Source organism: Cataglyphis hispanica, chromosome 4 (genome assembly GCF_021464435.1).
Source record: "Cataglyphis hispanica isolate Lineage 1 chromosome 4, ULB_Chis1_1.0, whole genome shotgun sequence".
Taxonomy (NCBI): domain Eukaryota; kingdom Metazoa; phylum Arthropoda; class Insecta; order Hymenoptera; family Formicidae; genus Cataglyphis; species Cataglyphis hispanica.
In genome coordinates this window covers 7,205,031-7,232,874 of record NC_065957.1, presented here as the reverse complement: position 1 = coordinate 7,232,874, position 27,844 = coordinate 7,205,031, and the positions used below count along the sequence as shown (strand labels likewise).

The 27,844-nt window shown below is 36.2% G+C and overlaps 1 protein-coding gene across 1 annotated transcript; it reads right to left on the bottom strand.

Annotated features, from left to right (window-relative positions):
• Positions 1-171: 171 nt before the first annotated feature.
• On the bottom strand, positions 172-26,356 carry LOC126849130 (apolipophorins). The gene is made up of 26 exons (XM_050590710.1): positions 26,181-26,356; positions 19,979-20,005; positions 19,612-19,796; positions 18,971-19,153; positions 14,276-18,877; positions 13,670-14,179; positions 13,196-13,382; positions 12,698-12,914; positions 11,459-11,751; positions 9,312-9,506; positions 8,942-9,168; positions 8,028-8,520; positions 7,678-7,862; positions 7,362-7,582; positions 6,456-7,029; positions 6,090-6,337; positions 5,499-5,742; positions 4,755-4,991; positions 3,747-3,886; positions 3,153-3,307; positions 2,337-2,520; positions 1,976-2,114; positions 1,696-1,884; positions 1,156-1,398; positions 792-998; positions 172-538 (listed from the first exon to the last, which is right to left on the bottom strand). Exons 1-26 carry the CDS (start codon positions 26,245-26,247, stop codon positions 509-511), a joined length of 10,182 nt encoding a protein of 3,393 aa, XP_050446667.1. The 5' UTR covers positions 26,248-26,356; the 3' UTR covers positions 172-508.
• Between the last annotated feature and the right edge of the window lie 1,488 nt (positions 26,357-27,844).

Genomic DNA, 27,844 nt, shown 5'->3' with positions numbered 1-27,844 from the left:
TCGAAGGCAGATAACGACGCGAAGATATGTATTTTTCAAGATAATCAATAGCTTTTCCCGGAATTATATGCACGAGCAATGCGCATGTAATAAACGTGCTATATTTTCTTTCCTGTGAATTGTACATGAAAATTTGTTGGCTTAAAGGGCGTAAAGACAGTGTCGGATAAGTTTTTTTTTTTTTAAGTATATTTGATATTTATTTCTCTATAAAACATCGCTGGTTGTACATCGATAAATAGTACACCAATTTATTGCAATTGCATTAATGCTCACGTATGTTTTATGTTATGTCTAAAACGAAATATTGTCATGAGGCACGATTCGAGTCTTGAATCCGATTACTTTTTTTTTTTCACTATGAAAAAATCTGCATACTCCGCAGATGGCGTAAATTATAATCGCTTATTACTATTCAAAAAGACTTTTACGATATTGTAACAAAGTAACAAATACATTATATCTACTTAATATTAGTAATTATAATATGCGCAGTACTGTGGCTTCTTTAACCTTTTACTCCACCTTTCGTGTGTCTCTGCAATATAACAACATAATACGCATGAATAAATTATTTATGAACATAAATAAATTGAAATTTTGTCTCTCTATAATTACGTATAATTAATTAAATTAAATTAGAATTATTAATTTTTTGTCTCTCTCGCGCATAAAACACCGATGTCACATAAGACAAATTTACATATCAAAATAGCATTAATCGAATAAATGCAATTTGTGCAGTTAACATTTTATATCATTTGTCTGATCTAAAATATGGAAACTCTTACCGCGAGTTGTTCCTTCTCTCTGCGTTCCACGATCTTACAACGAGAACGTGCGGCAACTCCTTGGCGTTGCTCGCACGTGCAATCCTTTTCCATTTCGATGCTTGTAAGGCCCTCGACGATCCTTCTAGCGGTGACCTGAGCGAACTGTCTCTTCTGATTCGGTTTAGCGTCCACGAGATTGTTGGAAATGAACGCCGCTCCGCCGGACTGTCAATAAACGTCATATAATGCATATGAAGACGATTCGTTTCGATGAGTTTATTCGTTATATTTAGAACTGATCTTTTTATTAATTCATGGCTTCATTCTTGTTTTAAAATGTCATTGAGTCCTCTTTCTTTTAATTTCCAATTATTACACTTACCGCGACAGCAAAGTCAGCGCATACATCGACAGAAAGGACCAGGTTGTTTTTGAGATCGCTGTTTCCGCTTAGGGGTTTCTTCTTGCTATCGGCAAATACGTATGCGCTATGGCTATCGTAACCAACGATGTTCTTCTGCTGCTTACCGGAGGCTTGGACTTCGCTGGGATAGTACACGTGATAATAAGTCAGACCCAAGTCTCGGTACAGCTTCAGTCCGGCTATAATTCTTAGTTGTTGCAACTAGAAAAGTCGAAAGTGTCGAACACGCATTCGTCAGCGCCGATAAATAAATTTAGTGCATGAAAAAATGAAGAATATTATCCTACAAGATTCAATAATTCATAAAAAATATTTCCTAAATTGTTTTCAATGACTTTTGACTTGTATCTTAGTTGACTGGTACTTGAATATCTTTCTGTCCGCATAAAAAATTATTATTCAAGAAGAGAATCGATTATAAACTGCTTAAAGTTAGACGGACGTGCCTCGAGCGTATCTTAGAATACTGACAGGGGATAAAAATAGGAAAATGCTCACCGATAAAGGCAACGCACTCTTCTCGCACGGGGTGGCGATAATTGAGACGACAGCCTTGACCGCACCGGCTCTAAACGGATAGTTAATACCCTCCTCATAAGCGTCGGTCAATTTGATGGTACTGAGTTCTATATCCAGTCTTTGCTTGAGATACTCCATTCTTTTCTCAAAATCACTTGACTTGGCCTCCTACGAACAAACAAATATTTTGTGTATCGAAATGCTCCGATGGAAAACCGAATTCGTGTTAGTTTCACAACAAAGTATCGATTCAAGTTACCTCAAGTGTAATAAGCGGTTCCGTTTTCTCGAATTTCATATTCTTCACATCACTCTCGATGTTAAGATTACCGCCGGAAGTGTAGTGTTGCGGCCACTGCATGTGTTCGCCATAACCGATTAAACCGATATGAACATCCCTATTAAAAGAAGATAATATAATGATAAAATAATAATAATAACATAATATAATAAAAGTATATTACATAACATAACATTTATTATTTGTCGCGATATAAGTCTGTATATAGTCTAAACGATGTTTCGAGGCATCCGTATTTATAGAAAATATATTTTGATATTCTGATAATCTCTTTTCTTTTTAAATATATTAATCGCGCCAAGCGATAAAGTTTACATACGTTATGCCCTGCTGTTTTAATTCTTCTCTCAGATCGGTTATCAATGTTGGTACCAGATCTTTGAAAACCTTCTCGTTCTGTGCAATTTGTTCGACTATTAAGATAACATCGGCTTGGTTCTTCGGGGTCTTGACGCTGAAGCTATCACCCACAGCGATCGTGTCTCCACCGACCTTACAATTTGCTAAAATATCACGACAAATTTGCTTTCTAAAATAATCATCATTTACCCATCTGTTTTAAATCCTATCTTTAAAAATAATATTTTATATGAATTTATAATTAAGAAAAGAGAGAGAAGTTTAATATCACATGTCACGCCATAAATTAATAAGATAATATTAATAATAAAATTAATATATATTTGCAGAGAGACATACAAAAATAATATTTGAAATACAAAATAAAAATATTTATATAAGCCGTTTCTCTCTTATAGGATTATAAATGATTAATGTAGAATAAAATTTATTTATATGTTAATTAACAAACCCTATTTGAAATATTTATTTTAATCATATAAATTAAAAATAAATATTTTAAATATATAAATTCTATTAGAAAATTTAAATATAATTTTAATATAATATAATTTGTTGATAATAGCATTATAAAATATTTAAATGATTATTTTCGTTAATTCGTAATTAAAACGGCTCTATTATTGATTGTGTATATATGTTTAATAGAAAATTGAACAAATTTATTTTCAATGAGAATTGCTTTTCTTGCGTTAATGCGTGTATTAATATCACATTCGATCCGCGCGGAGCGTACTTTGTGTGTGAAGTAGTATAAGTCAACAATTTAACTTACTGCAAGCGGCCGGGATGCTTATTCCGTAAACACGCTTATAAAAGCAGGCGGAGTAGTAAGCGGCGGCGAGCAAGCAAGGAGCTTGCGGATTTCCGTTAGCAGCATAGTCGCAAGCATCTCGGTAATAAGCCGGTTTAATGTAGTTGAAGCACTTTCTAAAACATCACGAACAAACATCGTTTTCAAGTTACTTCTAAGATAACGTGCTTACGCGCCGATTATATTGTTTCCATCTCGAATGAAATGTCATTTCAAATATATATATATATATATATATATATAATGCATAATGAGTGTCTTACAATAAAATAATTAAGCCTCAAGGATTATTTTATTATCAGCAGAGCGAGATAAGTTTCCTTATAGTTTCTCGTATAGTTTTTTTCGTAAATTTTATAATATTTTTAAAAATATTATATAATTTTTCTTTTCTCTTTTTCTATATTATTCTCAAATCTATTTATATATTGCTTCTGATAGATTAGAAAGAACAATGTAAATTTATCAAACTTTTTATTCCGAATATTTGAATTTTCGACGCTTTATTTCTTACTTAATGTCATATAACTCAATTTAAATGACGAATGTACTTACTTCAATGAAGATTTCTCGCTGGTAAAGTACTCAGTGCAGACTGGATTACGTTCCTGAGTCTTGTGATCGATCGCATTCACAGCCGCGCAATCGGGCTTCAGTTTGTATCCGTTGGCAAATTCAGTCTCGCTCTCGGTAATCTGTTTCAATTGGAGGAAAAGGTGCTTTTTAGAGATCACTGTAAATACGTTATATAGCTTTATCGTTTTAAGATCCTTTCGTTGCAAAACGTTCCCCATCTCTATCTTCGTTATCAAAAGTGAAAGATAAAATTTTATCTTGACAGTTTCTCGGATAAACGAAGACATATTGAAAATATAAGATATTTTATTTTTTTTACTTAAAAGCACAAGAGAACGTTGTTGGTTGTTCCACTTTCAAACTACCGATTCAGATATCTATCTTGAAAGAATGCTGATCCGTTTGGGAATTTGTGATCCCCTCGGGAAAGAATGCCATTCAACGCAAGCATTTGTCTATCGATCGAAGCGGAAAGTTTTGAATAAAGGCAAAAGCGAACAAAGAACATGATTTATAGTCCTGCGATATTACCGTAATGTTTTACGAATAAAAACGTACACCAAGAAACGAGTTCTTCGTAGAAATAGAGGATAGAAAGCAGATTATGTTAATTATAACAGGTTCATTTTTCATCGCACTTCCAGCTTTTACATTTATGTGTGCTATCAATTTCAGCTTTTCTTATGATAAAATTTGTTGAAAAATACATTAATCTTGCTATTTATATATTTATATTATTTTGTAGATAGATTCGTTTTAAAAAATCGATTTAATGAAAAATTTGTTTCAATCAACTTTTTTCAATCGCTTAGAAAATTGAAAAATTTAATTCATCAAAATTTTATTCATCGAAAATTCTTTTAAAAAAATATATTGCGCGTTTACATCTGATGCAATTTGAATTAACTTTTTGATTTTTGCCTCTGTATGAGAAATTATTTATTTAACAGTAAAACATACTGTGCACACAACTGTGCATTCTCTCACCTTTCCGGACGGTAATGTGTAGTCGTCATAGGGCTCGTTGTTGCCGTCACCGAGAAGACCGCGTAATTTTCCGTGATAAAAGCCAGACACGCGGACCGTGCATACCAAAGGCAGTTTGTAGCTGCATGTGACGTGTACGCCGTAGTCGGACTTGATGTGTGCGGTCGGGGTGATGAGGAACGCATGCAGATTCTTCGTGTTGGCTGGGAAATCGGCTGGCTTGTTATTCACTAGAATCTGAAAAAAAGAGAGGTGCGCGAATGCAGTTGTGAACACAGAAGAGCCAAACATTTTGCGCAAATGCAAAAAAATTGAATGTAAAAAAGGGAAAGAAAAACTACAAAAAAAAAAAAAAAATAAAAGAGCAGGCCAAAGTTGCGCGTTTGTAATAACGCGAGGTTATTCGCGCGACCAATAACGGTGAATTTTTATTCCTCCCTCGCTCGGTTCTGTAAGAGAAGCGACGCGAGGATAATAGAGTTTGGCTTGTCAGCAAAGTTTGGAGCCCCTCGGTAAACTTAGAGTTACAGTTCAATACGGGATTGCATTATAAGACTCGTTCTCGGAATACCGTATAAGCGCGATCTGTGGTTTCACCCTCTTTGCCTCCCGCCGTTTTTCCCCCTTTTCTATCTACACCCCATTTGCCACCCCGCGCGTTCTCGATTCACGTCACATATTCACCAACGTAACTTGCCGTTGTTATAGGAAATTGGTTTATAGAGATAAGAGAAATGAACTAACGTTGCCATTGTTCTTCAGCGTGATGCTCTCTTTAGGTTCCGTAACGGTCACGCTAATAAGATTCCCTTTGTTGAAGTTGGCGACGACGGAGAAATTGCCGTCCTGCATATCTTGGGCCAAAATATAGGTACAGTCGCCGGCTATGCCGAAGTGATTGCCGTCGAAGGTGAAGAAGTGTCCCCCGTCGACGACGATGCCGACTTTACTGAAGGGAGGCACGATGTCGGAGAGCAGCAGAGTGGGCCTGTTTCAAGTAGAGGAGTGGACTTAATATAATTATACTTAACGTTGAATATTATTCCGGCTTTTAACTGATTATAAAAAATGAACGCAGAACATTCATCATATAAAGAAGATGAATAGAATAATTAAATTTTTCTCTGTAAAAGTGCGTCTATCACTTTCTGGTATAAATAAATTTTCGAGAGAGATGCAAGTTTTTTTTTAAATTAAAAATAAAGTTAAAAATTACGTTAAAAATAAAGTTAAAAATAAAGTTAAAATTATAAAGTAAAATTTGATGTGTAATATAAAGTAAAAATAGAAAGTTTAATAAATCAAAAGAAGTTTATATTATAGTATAATATATACCTGTAGGCATAGTAGAGATCCGCAAGGGATGGAAGTTCATTGTTGCGTAACAGATTGATAAGGGATACTTTTACCGAAGTAATCACTGGCAATTTTACCAACGATTCAAGCTGAACAGGTAGATTTGCCTCCAACAAACTGTTTACCAGTTGATCCAACGTGTCGCTGGATTCTAGAAGTTTGATGAGCGACGCGGTAGCGTCGAGTGCACGCTGATAGATTTTTTTGATCTCGTTGGCATCGTCGACCTGCGCGAGATCAGAATACATCTCATTATCTTAATGCTCTCGTTATTCGAATCGCGTTCGAAGGATGCTAGCAGTCGAACCGGCAAAATATGATATAAGATATCGATGGAAATCCTACCTTTTCGTGTTTGACGTGTTTTATGATATATTCATAAGTAGCGCTAAAGAACTGTCGAAGTTCCTCGGTCGGAAGCATGGATTTTATGATCTCGCTGAGTTCGTGAACAGATGCCAATATACTCTCCGGCACTTGAAGATTTATAATATCCTTGTACTGTTCCTTTGCGAGCTCGTAAATCGGTAATGCCTTGACTTGATTGATCAGCAGAACGACAAACTCGTCGACATCTTTCCTGATCTGACCGACGGCCTTGAATACGATCTTAGCAATGTCCTGAGCAATCTCGGAACCTGTGATTGCTATTTCTTTCAGCTCCTTCTGATAATCGTTGATCAGAGTGAGTAGTGCTTTGAGATAAGATATGGCGACATTAGCGAGACTGTCGAGAATGCCGATGTAGGCTTTGACTATTCGTTCATAGGATTCTCTCAATTGAGGATAGATCTTGTTCCACGCCTCCTGGAGTTTCGAGATTAACTCGTTGTATTCTTTCTGGAAGTCATTCAATCGTGTGATTATCTGTTTCAAGGTATCCACCACGGCGGTGATAACAGCTCCGAAGTGCTTGTTCCTGAAAGGATACGATCGATATTATACGTATGAGGTAGGATAACTCAGCGAAAGATCTACTTCAACCTACTTCAACCTAACTTCAACCTACAAAAAACGTTTACAGACACATCATCATTATCGATTTCTACTAATTCAAATAAGAGACTATGTGCCATGACAAATATTTAAATATTGCATGTGTTAAGTGGAATCAATTTATGACGTCATACTATAAATGCCATTGTTATTTATAAATTTATATAAAGATTATGTATTATTTAATTTATATAATATTGAATATTAATTTTGATATAATGCAACATGTCAAGAGAAACGCAATCATTTCCTTACAGTGTAGCTTGTATGTCTTTGATGGTCTGGTCAGCGTGAAGCTCGTTTTTCAGCTTCTTCAATTCGGTTTCATAGTAGTCTAAGAGTGGTTTAATATTTGGTTGAGCCTTCTTTAGATGTTCCAAAAGATTTTTCATCTCATGTTCTAACTCCTTGATTACCTCAATAGAAGCGTCTTTCAGCTGCTTCAGTAACTCGATGCTTCGGCTTCGAGTATATTCCTAAGATAATAGTAAAGTAAATTTAAAGCCTAAGATAATCAAGTAAATAAAGCAATTATAACATATCACATGTTGCACAATCATAATAGACTCACAATTACATAGATGATATTATCCTTGTTGTAGTTGAAATCAGGTTTCAAGAACTTCTCCTCATCAAGATGGACTAAACCGTAGAACAGATTTTTCTTTACTCCATCCTTGAACGCATCGGCGTGAATTTCCGCCAATTGTCCAAGCACAACGCGTCCGTTAGCGCTAATCTTTGTGGTAGGATTATCTGAAGAATATTAATTCGCATAAATTCACAATAAAATGTACTCTTTGCGATTTTACGCGCAGATCAATATTAAGTACATAACTGATAATAATTTCACAGATATATCCATGCGGATATATCTGTGAGATTATTATCGAGTAAAATGCTTGATTTGGCACAACTTACCTTGTTGGTACTCCAGATACTTGAAGCTGTTCCAATCATTCGCTTCTATATTAATTATGATAGGCTTGTTGCCAACAATCACGATTTCGGCGTCAAGTTTTTGCAAATTTTTCTCTAATTGCAATTTTGCATCGACTTTAAGGAGCTCCTTATTGGGCCCGGTCACAAGAAGATACGTTTCCTTGGAATCTGCAGAGAACAGGATGCCCACGTTCTTCGTTTTCTGTTTCGAGTCCGTGTAAGTTAATATGTTACCGAAACCGATCGTATTTTCTGACAGTACTGCGTGCGATTTCAGGTCGACCTTAAGCTGTTGACCACGGCTGTTCACTTCGATCACGCTGGTAAGATTGTAACCTTTGCCGATATTTTGTTGGCTCAGTTTTGCTACTAAACTGATCTTTTGCGTCTTCTTTGCAAAGACGTCGATATCAACGTTCGCATCCAGCAGATGTTGACTGCCATAGTGAAGTCTACCTTTCACTGCCATATCCTAACAACAGTAGAAATACGCGATGTGACTTGAAAACCAACTTACATTCGCTTCGACTTAAAATGGCGAAAGTGTAATAAGGATGAAAAAAACTTAATCTACTTGGTGACAAATTGACGGAAGACACGTCTCTTTTCTAGTCAAGCGGCTTGGCTTATGAAACTCGATGTTCCTGCTAGATTGCGAGAAAATCGAAAGTAAACTAAAGGCTTCGCAGAGGTGCTCTTTGCCTTTGCCTCTTTCTAATTTTTATATCAAGACTTTGATCTTATTCACGCGGAAATTGGAAGCGAGATTGAAAATACTTCCTTTAACTAAATTTTTTCTTTTTCTCAAACTTAATCCAATGTGATTTCTGGATAGATTTAGAAATTTTCTTTGCAAGCACACGAAACTACATTTCTACGTCAGAGGAATGTACCTTTGGCTGAGACGGATAAATGAATTTAACTTCTCCGCTGACGGATCCACTGTCCTTTCCGACATTAATGTCTCCGGCAGCGATCAGACCAGTCTTTTCGGACGGTTTGTTCTTCCTATCCAAGTAAACGGACACATCGACCTTAAACGCGCCGGTTTGTTTCATCTTCGGCAAGTCGATTGTACTGATAACGGCCATTTCGCGGTTGGGCAAAGTCAAAATGGCCGCTGTCAAAAGAAAATAATAGGCAAATTTTATTTTTTATTTTATCGATTAAATTTGATATATTAAAATACAATCGCTAATATCTGGTTATTATTAATTTAATTAATAAGAGTTATTGATAGAGAAGCGAAAGAAACTTTCTTACCGCTTTCCTTGGGATGAATGTAGACTTGGTAAGAATACTGAGACTTGTCCTTGGAAGAGTGTAAATACAAGTTGGCGGAGTGATCAAACTTAGAATCTTTGATCTCGGTACTCGTCTTTAATCCAAATTCAGCCGGTACATTAAATTTCTTTAGATCTACTTCCACCGTTATTTGATGATTCAAGTAGCTCTTTTCTGTAAAAACGAACGAAGATACGGATTATAAAAATTGCCTTACAAACGATACAAATACAAGATAAAGATAGTATTTCTAATGAAATTATTTTTTATAATTCTTTTTTCTCTTATGCTATAATACTCTTCATGTATATATATTTATCCGACTTTACACGCTTTGTATTTTCGATTTTATCTCTTCGATATCTATCAAATTACAGCGGATAATAGCAAAAACAATTAGTAATGCAAATGCAAAATTATAAAATTATTATCAAGATAAAGCTATAGATAATCGAGGCCATCAGGTAAATTGGACAGTGTAATTGATAATATAATTTGGGAGAGAGAGAGAGAGAGAGAGAGAGAGAGAGAGAGAGAGAGAGAGAGAGAGAGAGACGACAATAATTATCATGACGGTAATTATCATAAAATCATGAAAGGACGATGAGTATTCATTTGACAGCAATCATAAAAGATTCATAACTATTAACGCTGTCATTGGAAACTCGTTACGCGCCGTTCCATTTAGATCGTGTTCTCAAGAGCAGTCCCTCGACTTTAATCACGAGAATTTATTTCCGTAAACTCTCAAGGCTCGACAGGCTTCAACTGCTCCAAATTGATCCCTAGGGAAAAAGAAAAAAAAGAAAGAAAAAGAGAGAAAGAGAGAGTGAAATAGAAAAAGAGCATGAAGCAAACATTATTGCGCTATACGTCATCTCCGCGCTAGAAAGGATTAAGACGCGTATACGTCAGCAGGAAGAGCACACGCCCTTGCGGCGTGTGACGTCATTCCGACGCGACTTATTTTTTCCTTGTATCGCGCCGTAATACCTTCCACATACCTGGCCTGATTGGTCACGCCTGTCTTCCCGCATCGTGATCCCGGCGTTCGTCGACTTCCTCGTCGAAAGGAGGGAAAAAAAAAAAAAAGAAAGAAGGAAGAGAAAAAATGCGCACACTCTCGAGTTAATGCGCGGCCACGCGACGTTGGCCGAGTTAAGGGATGCAAAAATCCGACGATCTATTAATAACCGAGGCGAGGCACGAATCGGGTGCAGATCACGCAAGAATAGAATCCTATCGACCGGGATCCGGTAGCCAGACGCGTAGAAGGGGAGGCTCTATCCTATCCGCTGCTTGCGAAAATTCCATGTCGCGGTGTATTGCGCATTCATGCGAAACACACAAACATACACACACACACGCGAGAGATACGTTGGGGAGAATGGAGATACGGAGACAAGATCCACGGAGGGAGATTCATAATTATTCATAACGGATGTGCGTGCAATGTGGACGAAAGTATGTGCGTCGCGATAAGGATGATTTCCTGAGAGACAGAGAATGATATATATATATATGGTCTGTAAAAATAGCGGGGGTTTTCTTATACGGCTTTCGTTAATATTATGTTTCTTTTTTTCATTTTTATGAATCCGTTGTGACAAAGCGTATCTTAATAAAGGGCCAACTCGACACGCACAGCGAGCGTATCATTGAGGCACTATATTTCTAGGTGTACCGTATTTAACATCTTTTATTATGTGCGGAAGGCTTTTTATATAACAGTATACGATCGATTTTTTTTTATAATTTTTAAGAATAGATGAGCACGCTAATATAAAAAAAAATTTTTTTTTTTCATTAATTATTCATAAATTTCTCTGTATCTCTTTTTCAATTTTGAACAATCAAAGAAAGTGTAATAAAAAAAAAGAAAGAAAAATGTTGCAAATGTTGCAACATACATATCTAAAAACGAGTGAAAAAGAAGACATGAAGGAACATGATGCTTGCAAAAAACCTGAATTCTATTTCATTTGATAAAAATTGCTTTAAAGAGGATCATGTATACCTATATATCCATATATCCATTTCTTGATAAAAGATATATATATATATATATATATATATATATATATATATATATATATAATTGATTTGTCGGTCAAAATTTGACTTACTGTCAGTGTCGTAGCTCGATTGAAGCTTGAAATGAGCGCAGTCCTTGCTCTGCTCGCAGTAGCTGTTGGAGACGAGCATTTCCTTATTCGAGAGTTTCAGCTCGCCCACGATAGCCGCCGGATCGAACTTGGCGTTCAAAACGATTATAACGCCGACCTCGCCGTCCTTCTCGCGAGTCAATTGCTGGCGAGTATATTTGAAGGACGAGCTCCTCGTGCTCTCGCCTATCTTGAGGTTGCCGTTTCCTTCGACGATGATCTTGCCACCTTCCTCGCGTCTCTTGTAGTTTGTGCTACGAATAAATCGCAATTTTACATCAGATATGTTTTTTTACTCTTCTCCCTTTCTTACTTACGTATTATTGTCTTATGTTTTTTGTTATAATATTTTTTAAATTCTCTTTACATATGATAATTTTGTTTTTAGAGGGAATATTTCAAAGAACACAGAATAAATTGCTATTATTACTATTATTGCATATCCTAGTAATACCAAATGGAACGTTTAATGCTGCAAGCATTTTCTCTCTCTTTTTATATTTAATAATGAATGATATATCGATATTTTTAGTGTAGATATGTGATGAAATGTTTATAATACTTTTCATACGATCCATATGATCGATGGCATTGTGGATTTCTGACCGTTAAGTCTCTTTCAACGTTTTGCAATTCGATCGGGGTGTTCTCGATGAGACGAATAAAAAAGGCTGGCGCACAGTTAAAAGGTATTCTCGGAAACCGCGTGAATTAATTTTAGCAGGTGAATCGATGTGAAATTACACAGAACAAGGTAGAACGACGAAAGGAGATACGTATTCTATCGTATCTCTGATCTCCTTTGAAAATGACCTCGTGCCCTTTCGTTAATTACAGGAGGACATCTTTACTCTTTGTTTTGTCGCCGCGTAGGCGATCGATCTTTTACTTCTTTTATATACGCGCAAGAGGTGTATCCATATCTCGCGCGTCGTTAGAGAACATCGTTTAGAATTACGTCGGGAATATCGATTCTCCTCGACCGAAGCGCGATGGAATGTACAAGATCGCTAATAGAAGAGAATATCGAAAAAAAATCGAATCGTGGATTTCCTACATTCCACGCGATTTATGTAACTAATTTTATCCTTTTATTCTTCGCATAAATTTCTTCTTCGTCCAAATAATTATTAATCATTATTAATGTTTGGATAGTCCATGTTTAAGGATATCGTTTCGATTTAGCTATTACATCTTTACCTTCCGGTGACGATATTCTTGCCGTCGCTTGTGACGACGATGATTATCTTCCTGCCGGTTTTGGCGGTAGGACTGTTGGCAATCTCGGCGTGAATTTTACGATGCTTGAGCTTGTCGCTGTCCAGATTAACGTTGATGATGAAATTCTCGATGCTCTCCAGGTTGACATGCGCATCGGCAACGGCGAAGCCGTATGGTGTCTCGACTTTCCATTCGCCTAAAATCAAACGCGAATTCGATAAGAATGTTTATTCTAAGAAACGAATAAAGAGAAAGTTTTTCTAATAAAGAGAAAAATATTAATATTTTTAAAAATAAAAATAATCGAAAATTATGTCACTTTGCAATATTTTAACTCTCTGCATAATTCAAATGTATTTTATCGATGTTGCAGATAGTGACATGAATTTAAAAAATATATTTATTTATAAAGTTAAATTATTTTTTTACTATTGTTACGTTTTTAAAAAACTTTCGCTTAAATTCAACTAAAATTACCCGTGTATTCTCGGTCGCCAAGCTTCTCGAATTTCGAGAGTAATTCAGTCTTTCCCTTTGGAGAAGTGAGAACTATATGGATAATCGGAGAGACGTTGCCGTCTTGAATTTCACTCTTAGCTGTGTACCTTATATTGTCGGCAGTGACGGCCACATCGGTCTTCCTTACGTGTCCGTCCTTTTCTCTCTTCAAAAATAAATAAAAGAGGTATTAGATGCGCGTATAATAGATAGATAGTGCCACCCTCGCAGCAATCTCGTTGATCACTGTAAACTTTATCTTGGTTTTTAAACCGCATGCTGTCGTAGTAAAGAAATAAATTATCATAAATGACGTAACATCTGGGATATCAACGATATCTAGGATAATGCTAGGATAATGCAAAGAATTCGCTCGACAAATCAAAATCGAAAAAACGTATGAAAGAAAATGCGTTTTTACGAAAGAAAAATTAACAATATTGTAAACCTTACCTCGTGCTTGAGTTCAAGATCGATGTGACGCAGCTTCTCGTACGGGATAGTAGCCTTAGCCTTTATATCGATACGCGTGAGATCGCGATCGTATGTGAGGGAATCGACCGCGACGGTCAATTCTTTTGGACCGTACTTAACAATCGTATTTGTGGTGATTGTCACTTTGTCATTGTTAGGCACATACTTGAAGTAATCTTGGTAGGTGAGAGGCGGATACTGGAGAACCGTCAGATCGACTTTGAGATCACTCTCGTAAGGATGCTCGCCGTCATCGATCCCAGATGTCTTGAAGGCACCGTCGATCTTGACCGATTTATCCTTGTTGTAAGTGAGTGTCGATGATCCTTCCAACTCGAGTTTACCGCCTTCTTCGGACTGACTCAGCAAGCTGTTCTTGACATCAAGATTGACATGGTATAAGCCTTGGAATGGCAATACCAGCTCCAGATTGCCGCTGAATGTACAAGGTTTGTCGACGTTGTTGCCGGGGACGTAGTTTCCAGAACTCTGCAAACGATAAATTTACGCATTGCTACTTTATAGATACACGTCTCACGTTTTACATAATCTCGAGATATTTAACGATCGAATTGCTCTGTTTACCTTTGCTTGAATATCCTTGCTAAAAGAGGAAGCGACTTGGTATGTCACTTCATCGTTATCGCGCACACCAGTTTTGTATTGTAGATTAAACGGCCCCGGCGTCTTTGCATTATCCGAACGTGTTACCGCTGCGGCCAAAATGATCTCGTATAGTCTCTTATAACCATCGACACCAGCAAGATTCTTCATATTGACATCGAGTTGCCCTTTGTTACCGTCAAAGTCGATGCCCGTCACTTGCCCGTTGGACTGGAATGTGGACGTCTTGTAGTCGATATCGTTGGCGTCGACGATGTACGTAAATCTTTGCGATTTGCCGCCCTTATTTTCGTGGTCTTCCATCTCAACGTTCACGTGAACGTTGTATTTGTTCTCTTTGTTCTTCTTGGACGTGCGCTTACCTTTGTAAACCACGTAACGACCGTTCGGCAAAGTGATGTCCGCGTCGATGATCAGTTCACCCTCGTTGAACGTACCGTCCAGCTTGTACTTGCCGTTCATCTCGAGGTTGTGATTCAGAACCTCGATTACGTTCTTTGAATCGACGGCGTTCTTCTTTACATCGTTTACAGTGGATAGCTTGATACGCTTGCTCGGATCCTTTTCCGCGTCGAGCAGAATCTCGATGTCAGCGTTATGTTGCGTGCCGCTTATCATGAATTCGCCGGTTCCCTTAATCTTTCGATTGATCTTTGGCAAATCGATATTGAACTGCGCGTTACCCTTGTCATTCTGTACCATAAGTTGTCCCGCGACATTTAAATAGTTTTTCACGTTTAGGGACAAATTACCCTGCGGATACGTGCCCTGTCGCAGCAGTTTAAGCACAAAGTCGACGTATTTAACATCGTTGACGGTAACGTATGCTCGAGACTGGACATTACCGGGACGTTCGGTGTTTAGACTGCCGAAAGCCTTGACTTTTTTGCCGTTTAGGTCCAGATTGCCGTCCATCTCTAGGTTTATGCGTCCGTTGTTGTCCTGATCGCACGTCACCAGCGCCTCGGCCTCGTACTTGCCGCCCGGTGTTAGCTCGATCTTGTTCTGGTACTTGCTTTTGTGCGGATTGATGATCGTACGTTTCGATTCCAGTTTGATGCTGTTCTGTAACAGCTCTGCCTCGAATTCGACCTCATAATCACCCGGCTTAACCGTATTCCGCTTGGCGGATAGCTCCGAGCCAAATTTGAACTTGTCATATGCGATTTCGATATCGCCATCGATGGAAGCAGGTGTGAGTTTGCCTTCGAGATCCAGTTTCAGCTTCGCAGCGGGATATGAGATTTTGTTGGATCCGCCCAGGACAAAATTTGCATTTCCTTGTTTCAAATTGGCAATGACGTTCTGCTTGAGAGTGAAACGATTGATTTCGGATTTTAGATCCGGGCCGTGAACGAAGACTAGATTGTTGTCGAATTCATGTTCATCTTTACGCATTTCCCAATTGACATCGAAGGCTATATTGGGATCTCTAGACGGCAATGCTGATAAGCCGAACGAATAATGATGTTCTCCCAACTTTTTCCCGTGTGATTTCAAGGCGACTGACTCGTCGCCGTAATTTGTCTTTATATCTAAGGCAACGGCGTTTTTACCGGATTGAACATATCCATCAAGACCAACGATGCGCTCGCCGTCTGCGACCAGGGCTACGTTGTTGAACACGTATTTCTTCGCATTATTTTCATCGATCAGCTCCACACTACCCTGCACATTGTATTGTTGACGGCTTGTTGATGTTTTTGTTCCGAACTTGGAGTCTGCTAGCTTTTTGATATGCTCCGGCACCTTGTACTCCAATACGGGCTTATATTTGTTACCGTCGGCTAAGAGCCCGGCGCGCGCAAAGTATTTATGATTATCGTTTTGCACCGTGACTGTGAGCGTGTGTTCCTGAGGATTGGATTTCAATACCGTTTCAACGGAAGCCTTTTTTATGGGAGAATCGAGTGACAATTTGGCAACCTTATTAGGCTCGAGGACAACTTCGCCGGTCAGAGATATGCGTCTGTTAGTCTTGCTGTTAGGCGTATCTAACAAAATCTCGAATAATCGAGACTTTGGAGTCTTGTCATAATAGACCTTGAAATGGATACTTGTTAAATCGTCGTTGTCAAGGCTAATGCTATATTTGAACGGTCCGTTTAGGGGGAAAAGGGCTCTCTTATTCACTGACTCAATGCCATCATAGGGAAATTCTAGATGTCCGCAAACTGTTGTGCCCACAGCGGTGGAGAATTGTTCGAAGCAATCTTTGTAGATCTTGCCCTTGCCGAACTTGGGAGCCTTGTACGTATCGTCTTTCGATCCGGTGCTCAACAGGATTTCACTGCTCACGCTTATGAGCATCTCCTTTCTTTTCGGCGCGCCGATTTTTACATCAATACCTTTGCCATCTAATAGCTTCACTGTCAAATCGTTCGCTGTATCGGTATGCAATGTGGTGACAAGTTTCATGCCGGACTCTACATCAAATCCTTTAACGGCTAAGCTACCAGCGATTTGAATGGAGGCTCCAGGTTCCAAACCGATGGATACTTCAGCTTTCTGCGGATTATTTATGATTGCCGGGATGTCTAATCTGCCGTATGTCTTTAAGTGGACTACGCTGGTGCCGATCACGCTGACAGAGAGCGCCGTACCAAGATTTGTCGGATAGATGAGTTCCGCGTCCAAGAATTGCATGCGATTCTGCAAGTTGTAATCAAATTTCTTCATCTTGTCAAATCCTTTCTCCATGTTGTCGAATATTTTATCAATAATATTCTCTGGCGATAATTGCGCGGGATTTCCATTATAAGTTAGATATGCCAATTCAACACCGAATAGCTTGACTGATAAATCTAGATCAAGTTGCTGATCTACTTCGTTGTCTCTCAATTTGACAGCTTTAGCAAATTTGTCGAGTTCTCCCTGCTTGACATCCCGCTTAGAACGCAATTTATTGACTTTATTTTTAATGAATTGTGCAATATTCTCAACTTTATCTGCTCCCTTATCCACCAAGTCTTCCACTTCGTCCTGCGTCAAACGACCTTTAGGTCCGAAATAATGCTCTATTAATCTATCGAGGTTCTCGATACGTGTATTGAGCTCCAAGAAGTTGAAAGATCTGCCAAATATTTCAGTGGTCAAATTTATATTTAACGAACGTGGTACAAAATTGTCCTGGCTATAGATGACGTTACTTTCCATGGAAGAGCCAACTCCGAGACCGCCTATGTTGTACGATAATTCATTGTTGAAGGAGAACTTGCGGAAGTCTTCCGGGAATTTAGTTCGCGGCTTAATCTGACCGAGTTGTCTCTTCGCTTCGGCTTTGCTTGGATCGGCGGAAGCTCGCAGGTTCCGCAAGTGACTCTGAATGAAAGATCCGACTTGATTGACTGTTTCTTTATCTAATGTTTCCTTGATACTGTTGGCAACGTGTGGGCAAACACAGGCAACTAGCGAAAGGTAAGTTTTTATTCTGATCTCGCTGTCCTCTTCGCGATCAGCCAGAACTTTCAGAAGAATGTTTTTCCACTTCATAGAGCAGCGTGCAGGAAGAGCCTCGATTGCGGCTACTCTGACGCGATTGCGAACGTTTTTGTCTTCGGCGATGTTAGCCAGTTTTAGCATAGTAGCATCATCAAGATACTGGGTATTACCTAGCGCCTTCAAGGCTGAGACTATAAGATTCTCCTGTTCCCTGGTCTTCGCTTTTCCATTGCCGATCTTCTCGCGGATCTTCTGGATAGCCTGTTTAACTTCGATTACGTTATCGCAGGCATGTTCCTGACAATACTTGCCGATCACTTGACCGATTCCGAGATAACCGAGACGTGGTAGATCCGGCTGATCAAGTAGAGACATGACGACGGTCACTGATGGTAAATTCACGTGTTTGATGAGAGCAAGACTCGCATAGAAGACAAGGGTCTGAACGTCGGTGAGCTCGTGATTCTTCAACAGATCAATGATCACCTCGGCGGCCTCACCGCTTCCGGTGCGAAAGAGGGCATCCAATAAAATCTTCTTGTCTAGGACTTTGTCAAAACCGGCGCCGATCTTCACCTTCTGATAAATGGCGAGAATGTCGTTTTTATTACTGAAACGGAGGACCCGAACGAGTTCGGCAAATTTCTCTGCCGCGTCCTGCTTTACGCCATCATGCTCCTCGGAACTTGCCATTTTCAGGGCCGTGGCAATAGCGTTAGCGGATGACTTGATAACGATATGCGGTGCTTCAAAAATGAGAGATTTTGGCTTGGTAACGGGAGCATTCGGACTATCGCCCTTCTCACCCTTGAGGGTAAGCGTGGTCTGCACGATCGTCTTGGCATTGATGTCACCATTGCTCCATGGTTTCAGTTTGTAGGTCTCGACGGAGGTCGCCTTGTTCAGGATACCGCGTTTGAAGCGTTGCTCGATTGTCTGATGCGATGATAGCAATGGGATCGATTGAATGTCGGATTTTGAATCGTAGATCGCGGATACAGGTCCTTCCCTGATGTTCTCACGATGAGAGCAACGGACTAGGTTTCTCTGCTTATGTACAACCAATGATTCGCCGTCTTTGTGGAAAGTGAAGTCAGTCGGACAGCCGCCGAACACGTCGAACTGAAAGTTTCAAAAATATCAGGTATACATTATATCGAGATTCTGTCTAGTAAAAAATTAAAAAAGAAGACGAATTAAGACAGGTTTATATACCTCATGATGAGTTGTAGAACCAGACTCTTGAATGACGGCCGTCTGGAAGAGAGAAGCGACAGCTCTCTTGATGTTGAGAGACGCTTGCGAGTCATCAGCTTCAGCACAAACCTGCGTGTCGATGTGACCATCGTGATAGTTGAATTGCAGCGCGTGCTTTTCAACATCTGGCAGCGATATTGGCTAGAAAATAAATTGTGTTCATATTTATGCTGTACATATTTATATAATATTTATCTAATATTTTTGTAAATCAATGTTATCTATTAATAATACATTTATGGCACAGAAGATAATATTTTTTACAGAATTTAAAAAGGAAATTAAAAATATGAAGCATTTATAATATGAAAATTAGTTCGTGATATGAAATGTCTACAGATAACAAGAAACTTTATTTACTGCATTCCCATTGATATAAACCATTGTACATCAATTTTAATTACATGCGCGTGCAAAAACAGTTTCATAATTAAAAGTTTTTAATATACAAACATGCTTCAGGAGAATGAATTAAAAGTCAAAATTACATATTCTCATATTTCTACCCTGTTTCATATATTTCTATTTTTCTTCTCATATATTTATTATTTTTTTTTTATTTATTTGCGTGATATAGAAATCAGATGTAGAACACTTACGGCGCCATTGATTTGCACGCCTTTCAATCGGATCTGCCGAATGCAGTCAGGTTTCACTGACAATTCAACGGTACCTTTCAATTTCAAGGTAGCATCACCTTGAGAATCGGGGACCGACGTTACGGATGTTCCTTCTAAGTCGTATATATATGTATGCCCTTCCTGATATGCTTTACCTCCTTGCACTGAAAGAGATTGTAAAGTAATTCATTTTTGTAGTAGAAAACGTAAAATTAAATCAACAGTGAAATAATAAATAACACTAAAAGTATACTAATTTCTTATTTTCAATAAAAAATTTTTCATAAAAATAATTACGACAAATTAGAAACAAATTTTTTATAATACGATTTATAAATATACTTACATCCATGGCAGCCGACCATACATTTATCTATAACAAAAAGATATGTCATATATCAATATCTAACTATAAAGCTGTGTATATTTCTAATATTAATTGTATTAATTATTAAATTAATAGAAAGTAATAAAAAAAAAAAAACAGGAAATGTTATGAATTATTTTTTTCCTTCTCTTCACATGTATAGATCCGAAACGCAGAAATATGTAATAAAGCAAAGACAGAGTATATACAAAAAATTTTTGGAGCAAATGCATTCACACATCTTTGTTCCTTATGAGAAAAAAATGAGTAAAATATTTTTTGTATATAACATTATTTTAATTTTCAGATTTCATCGAAATACAGATTCGAGCGGAGACACAGACAAGTGGTTATAATTTATTACGCTTGACGCAGATTGTTTCGAGAAAAAAATATATATTTGTGCATCGGAGTGAACTTGATGCTAGGGTCGAGCGTTGATAACGTGCCGTTAATCGTGACTTTCTTGACCCTGGACCATGGAACTTCCATTTCTGTTCGACAGAGCATGTCAGCACCCGCGTAAGCTCCGAACGATTTATAATAGTTTATACCACAATAGTTTCACCCTTTAACATTTAAATTGATTCGAACGAAATTGCAATGACTTTTGGGGCTATAAAAGGGAACGTACTAATCAATTGCAGTGCTTGCAATAATTTGACATTTGTTTGCAATATTTTACTTTGTGCGATATTACTTTTTTTAACCCAAACTAAAAACTTTTTTTAACTTTGTATGCGTTTTAAATTGTACAAAGGTTATTTATTACGTTACTCTCATTACGTTGCGCTTGACTTTTATATATATATATATATATATATATATATACATTTGACATTAAATATTTTTCAAAATAATTTTATAAATTTTACAAATATTCCAATTATATTAAATTAATTACTTTTACACACATATTGCATTATATATAAATTTTAAATAAAATATATCAATTATATATTAAATTAATTATACATTACATAAAGAATATTCTTAAAAAGTATTTGATATTGATATTTGTACACTTGGCATACGTTCTTATCTCTCATTTCACTTTATCTCGTTGACATTCAGAAAAATAGCATTGATGGCAAAATTCATAGGCGAACGCAAACACGATGAAAGACATGACGGTAGATAAATATAATTATTCAGCACACATAGAAAGACTTTTTGTTTTTAGAAAACGTTGATTATGTTGTAAATAAGATGATTTATATTATATATTAAAAGTCGATTAACATGCATTTTATTAGTAAAACAGTTTTTGTATTAGCTTACTTTTAAGATGAAAGGCCGAATATTGGGTCAATATAAAGAAATAACGGATATCATCAAGTGACAACGGAAGTTTAAAGTTCACAAACTGCAACTATATATGTACATATATATCACAAAAACATCAATATCACTTTTATCGTATAAAATATCTATCTATTTCGCATTCGATATACATGTATAATAAAAATCTCAATATTCAAAAAAAAAAAAAATAAATAAATAAACAAATTCTAGGTGTATTTAATTAAAAATATATATTGAATTTTGTTTTTCTGTATATAAATAAATTCAAATGTTTAGAATAATATTGAACGCCAATGTATAATCTTTTTATTCGTTGTTAAATTTGTTTTAAATTGTAGAGTTTTACTTTTCGACATATTTCTTTTTTCTATTAGATAAATCAACAAAATCAAAGCTATTTGATTTTTTCCTTGCGCATTACTAACATATCGTTGAGCACATAAGCTATTTACTGAAGAAAAAATAAATTTACAAATATAAATATCGTTAACGACAGAATACGAGTCGACTAAGTGTTATTTAACATTACGTCAATAATTGGAATGAAAAACAAGCCAGTATCAAAATTTGTACTTTGCACTTATGTATCACAGTTGCATAATTATTTACTTGACGAAAAGATAGTTGATTGCATCATTAGTATAATGGAAACAGTCAAATTTAATCTTTCCAATTTACACGTGGTTACGTGAATACAGAGGAATCTTCCATTACTGTTGTTTCAAACAGGGCAATAATATAACTTTTTTTTTACGCGAATAAATAGAACAAGTGATATATTTTTTTTTAGAAAAATAATATAAGACACGACGAACAAGGATATGCAGGATGTGCTTTACATAGGCGATATAAAAAAAGAAAAATAAATAGAGGGGATGGCAGAGAGTGACCGAACAAATCAAGAGAAAGAAAGTTAGGTGAGAGACAAGAGAAGGGACAAGCGTTCCTTGATGAGGACAAAGGGATAACAAAGAGATAAAGAAGAACGCGTGTGAAAAGAGGAGATAAAGAAGAGAAAAAGGGTTGGTCTTGAGACTAGACCAAAAGAAGGGCGAATCTATTCGATGACGGTGTACATTGTTTCTGATACCGCGAACCCCAGCGATCAATTTCACTCCTCTTGATCGTTCTCACTTTAACGACAATCTGCTGAGTTCGTTGAAATATTCTTCCAACAAATTCTCTTTGTTATTATCCGATCACTATTGCCAGAATTCCATCTTGTTTGATTTCACGGAACGCACAAACGACGAAGAGATTCCTTTAAACTTGTATTAGCATTTTATTTCGTACGATTGCTTTCTATTTTCCGCTGTTCTATATAAAGACTATTATCTGCGAAACCTTTGATAAATTTGTAAACGAGTTTTCCTTAGCGACAATCGAGATATCTATAAAAAGCAATGTATTTATAGATACAAGTAAACAATAAAATCTTATATTTTTCGCTTAAACTCACAATCAGATAGACTTTATTTCAACCAAGTTTTTATTAAAATTTTTTAACTTTACGTAGAATATTTAATGTTGAAAATTAAGAAGATATTTATATTTTATTTTTTCGTTAAGAGAGAAAATCAACGTAAATTTATACAGAGAGGACGCGTAGAATATAATTAGTGGATTAAATATGTAATCGCGACTCTCTTTAAAGTTACCTCGTCAACTGAATAATGCAACATCAACAGATGGTCGCATCATGAAAACTACAGTACGATTAGAGAATGTCGCTGGGATTTTGCTGTAATCTAACGCAATTGCAACTATAATTTCTCGCTTTGCTCGTCCCCTTAACGTGCGCGACGCGCGATTACGGGGTGCTTCGCTCTCGTTGTATTACTTAAACGCGTGCATTATGCAAATTCATAGTGCGCGCATACGACAAAGCATACACTTTCATATTTCATATGCTCAGGGACGCCGTATCTTTCTCGCGTTATTTCATGCGTCGCGTTTGAACGTCGATCTTTCTCCTCGATGATCCCGTATTCTCCGCTCGTATTTTTAACCCGACAATCGCGCCTCGCATACAACTGCGCCATTGTAATTATTTATCACAGAATTTTTAATGCACCGTCAATAGCCATTGAGTGACTCGATATAACGAGAGATGTTACGCTCAAAGGAAGATATTTATATGAAAAGGTCCATCCATCTCTTTCTCTCGGTGTTGTTTCTCTTTTCCGGCGGTGTTTCTGGTGTTACGACGGTCACAGCTGCGAGGCAATTGGAAAAAACATGTTGCCAATAGAAAGTGCGACGATTGTAATCGTACTCTATTCTATTTCGCTCGTATAAACCGCGGCCAACGATGTGAAATGATGGTTTATATGTTCCCTTTACGTATTTTAAAACGCGGCGGTGAAAGAACGTTTGTTACGTCGCAATGGCCAGATCGTATCTATTTCACTGGGATGTAGGGACGTCAGATCAATTTACCAAATGTCCGGTCAAACACGGGGGACCTATAATCGTTTCAATGATACGGACCTCGTTCCGACCACCGATACGCCATACGCGAACTCTTTAAACCGCTATTTGTTATTTTTAGAACGTGCAAGAAAACTTTGCATTTACCACGTTGAATTCCACCTACAATTCTAGTTTTTTACAAATTGCTCTATTTTTTTAAAGAGTAATCTCATCCTCTTTCTCTTATCTCATGCAAACGATATCGGTTAATAAATCTTATTATTTTTTGAATTTGACTCCCCTCGTTGATAATTTACTCGCATGAGAGAATGGAAGAAATGTATCCAATTAATTCCCATAATTTTATATTACGTATGCGAGAATATGAGTTAGTATTTATATTGTTATATTGACTATTTTAGTGCATATGTATTAGCCTGCACTAATTATGCACTCGATTATTCGTGGCTAATTTAAACAATGTTAACTTGCATTAAATAAAGACAAAATTGGAGGTACGCATATTATCAGATAACAGTAAAGGATTTCTCACACATCGCGTTTAAGAGCAAAAACATAAAATCAGCTTTTTCTATTACAATTACAGAATACGCTTTTTTTTTTATCGCCAACTCTTTGGACAGTATTTTTAATTACTCAATGATACGTACATGTTTTCGTTTATTCAAACAATTGTGATTCGGAATACATTTGCAAATCATGTAGGCGCGCCTACATGTTTACAGTTTGGTAAAAGTGTAACTATATTTTTTTAACGTTATTTATCATTTATCATAATTTGCAGTTTTGCGAAAAATTTAAGAACTGATATTTTCCTGTATCCAATAATTTTTTACTTTTTATGTGTATAACAATAACTCTTAATCATGATGTAATATGTCTTGTTAAGAAAACAGTTTAATCTTAAGCATTCTTTCACTTTATTTTGTTAATGAAAAAAACTTTTTAATATCCGACATTTTCTTCCATTAGTCCAGTATAATTTAATCAAAAAATAATTTTCTTTAAGTCTTTTTTACTAACTAGAAAGTATTAAACGCAAACGTACGCCAATAAAAAGTTTTATACTTTGTTTAACATAAAATAAGTAAATGGAAAGAGTTACAACTTTGATTAAACAATTTCTAGAATAAAATGTAAAATAATATAGAATAAAGAAAATAACGCGTATAGCGGAAACGTCGATAAATCTTATATCGATAAATGAATCATCAGGAACAAAGGCGACAAAAAAGAAACGAAAAAGATTCGTAAAGGAAATCAACAAGTTTCCCCTATTATGAAGAAGATTAAGACGAATCTCTTTAACATTCAATGATTAAATAATCTTCAACATATAACTATGTTGAAGATCATTATTCATAAACCACGATTTAATTCTAGTATTACGAGAAAGATACATGTCGATAGTTTATCACGCTAATCATACCAAGTGCATTAATCGCGGTCAAGTTCCGCGAATCTCTTTGGATTCTATCGCTTTCACAAAAATATTACCAATTTCGACATTCATTTGCGACGATAATTTTTATCCTTGACACAGCGAATAACCTTATGATATTCAAAGCTGACCGCGCTGAGCGCGTTGACCTTTTCTATCAACTCGCGTATTAATCTTTAACTTGATAGAAAAATTAAAACTCATGGAAATCCATCCGGCTTTCTCGAAAGATCTACACAAACGTGGTTTAAATCTTTATAGACGCATATCGGAACACAATTATCGTAAATGCAACTTTTTATTAATAATATTTAAAATTCAACTACAGGTATTATAACATAAATTATAGCTAAAATAATAATTGTAAAAATAATGTGCCGACAATATTCACACAAGAGAAAAAATTAATATTAAAGTAAAGTGAAAGCTTGCGATGCTATTTTTTCTTAAAGTAATCGTGAATTTTTTTTTAAATGTTGCATTAAGTGTATTGTAATAGTTTTTAAAACTTCTGTCTTTCATCAGTAATTGAATTAAGTATCTTGGAAATCAATGCTTCAGAATTGCTTTGTAAGAAATAAAATGCTTCCTTTTTCTTCATTTGAAACGAGTTATTCTGACTTTTCTTTTGTATATTCGGTATATAGAAGTATAAAAGTTACTATATTAATACTAAGGACTTTGATTTTTTTTCATTAATAAAATTTAAAAATTTTTTTGTGTATTATAATATATATATATATATATATATATATATATATATATATATATATGAGGATTTTTTTCGATATATTTATCTAGCTCTCTAGAGATCTATTCTAGGTAGATTTTCCGTTCAGATAAATGAATCGGACTGCTTTGATCCCATAATTTTCACACTTTTGTAATTATCTAAGAATAGAGAAAAGAGCGAACGGTTTACAACGGCCGTTCACATCTTTCTTAGAGAATAAATTAAAACACGGAGTACTTTGCAGAAAGCAACAGTGGTGCTTTACTTACTGCCCAAGGCGCCGACCGCCAGGAAGAGAAGGCAGCTGGCGAAGACGGCCGTCCTCGCGAGCCCCATGGCTTTCTTTGCCCGAGTACCGCAAAACTATTGCTTTTAGCACTACTTTCTCGCACAATCAGTGCTGACACGATCGGCGGCCACGGGCGAACACGACAAAAGCGTCCGCGCTTTTCTACGCCCTTGCTTTTATGCTCTCGCCGCTCCCCACCCGCTTGAGTTCACAAATCCTACCCTATGCATATCGGTTCATTTTCATACATGTGTCCGGGCCCCGCGATACGTGGGAGATAAAGAGAGATTTACCCGCATACCCCCGACCGAGGGAAAAGAAGAGATGATTTGTAAATGTGGCTTGTCGAAATTTTTCTCGATAAAAAATAGATGAGATTACCGAAACGGATGTCAGTTAGACGGATCCATTCGATAGCCATTCTTCCAAAGTGTATGTTTTTATGTCTAAGAGATTGTGACTCGTTTGGTTTCCGATATCAATTATTTCCTGCGACGTATCAAATATAAGATAGCTTTTTTCATATTCTTTGAAAAAGAAATTTTTATATATATACACATAAAATATATAATATTTTATGTGTATATATTAAATATTTATGTTTTATTGCAATTAATATGTTAAACATACTTTTTTTTTGTCGTAATTAGCTTTATTACTTAGAAGCTACGAGATTTTTCATCGTATTCAAGTCAAAAATCTGTGTTCACCACTCCAAAACCTTTACGACTCATTTATGACTCTTGGGAAAATTTTGTAGGTTTCCTTGCTTCCCATATGTTGAAACATATGCGCAGCATCGCTCTTGTCCTTTACAAGGTACCCTGGTACTCTAATTTAAGATTTCTGGAGAGCCCGATAATGGTTGTGTGCGGCGCGTTCCCTTTCTTAATTCTTTTAAAAATTATAATAGCATGAAAATTATCGAAGCAATGTGATTTGTTTGTATTATTGAAATTTATATATTTTTTGGAATCATTAGAGGCAATATGCACATATTTCCTTCGAATTTTTCTAAATTTTTATTTAATAATATCCTTCATATATTTCCCTCATATTTATTAGTGATTTTATTCCTCAAATTCTAAATTGAAATAAAGTATCATTAATTTAGCGTTGTGCTTTATCTGCTAATTTTTATTTTGTCTAAACTTTTTATTTCTTTTTTCTATCAAGTTGAAATTATTTTCTTTAATTTGCACATTTTTTACTAAAACAAAAGAAATATAAGTATTAATATATTTTTTAACAAAATTTGAACATTTCTTTTTATAAATGTATTTATGAATAGTTTGCGTAGCGGTCATGATTATATTTTTAAATATATCAGTTATATAAGGTATTTCTTTATATATTACATATTTGTTGTGACATTATAGATACTGGTATAATTGTTAATTATCGCTCTTTTTTTTTTTGAAATAGTAAGATCATTGATATTAAGAGTTCGCGATAATCACGCTTCAATACCAGCTAATTGTATTATATTTATACGACAGTTGCCCTCAAATGATTTTGTCTCTGACTGTACGTCCAGATTAGATATTTAAAATCTATAAATCGTTTTTGACAAATATATTACTTGGTCTTTTACTTATACAGCATCTTTACGAAATAACGAATAACAAAGATAGCTGTACTTAA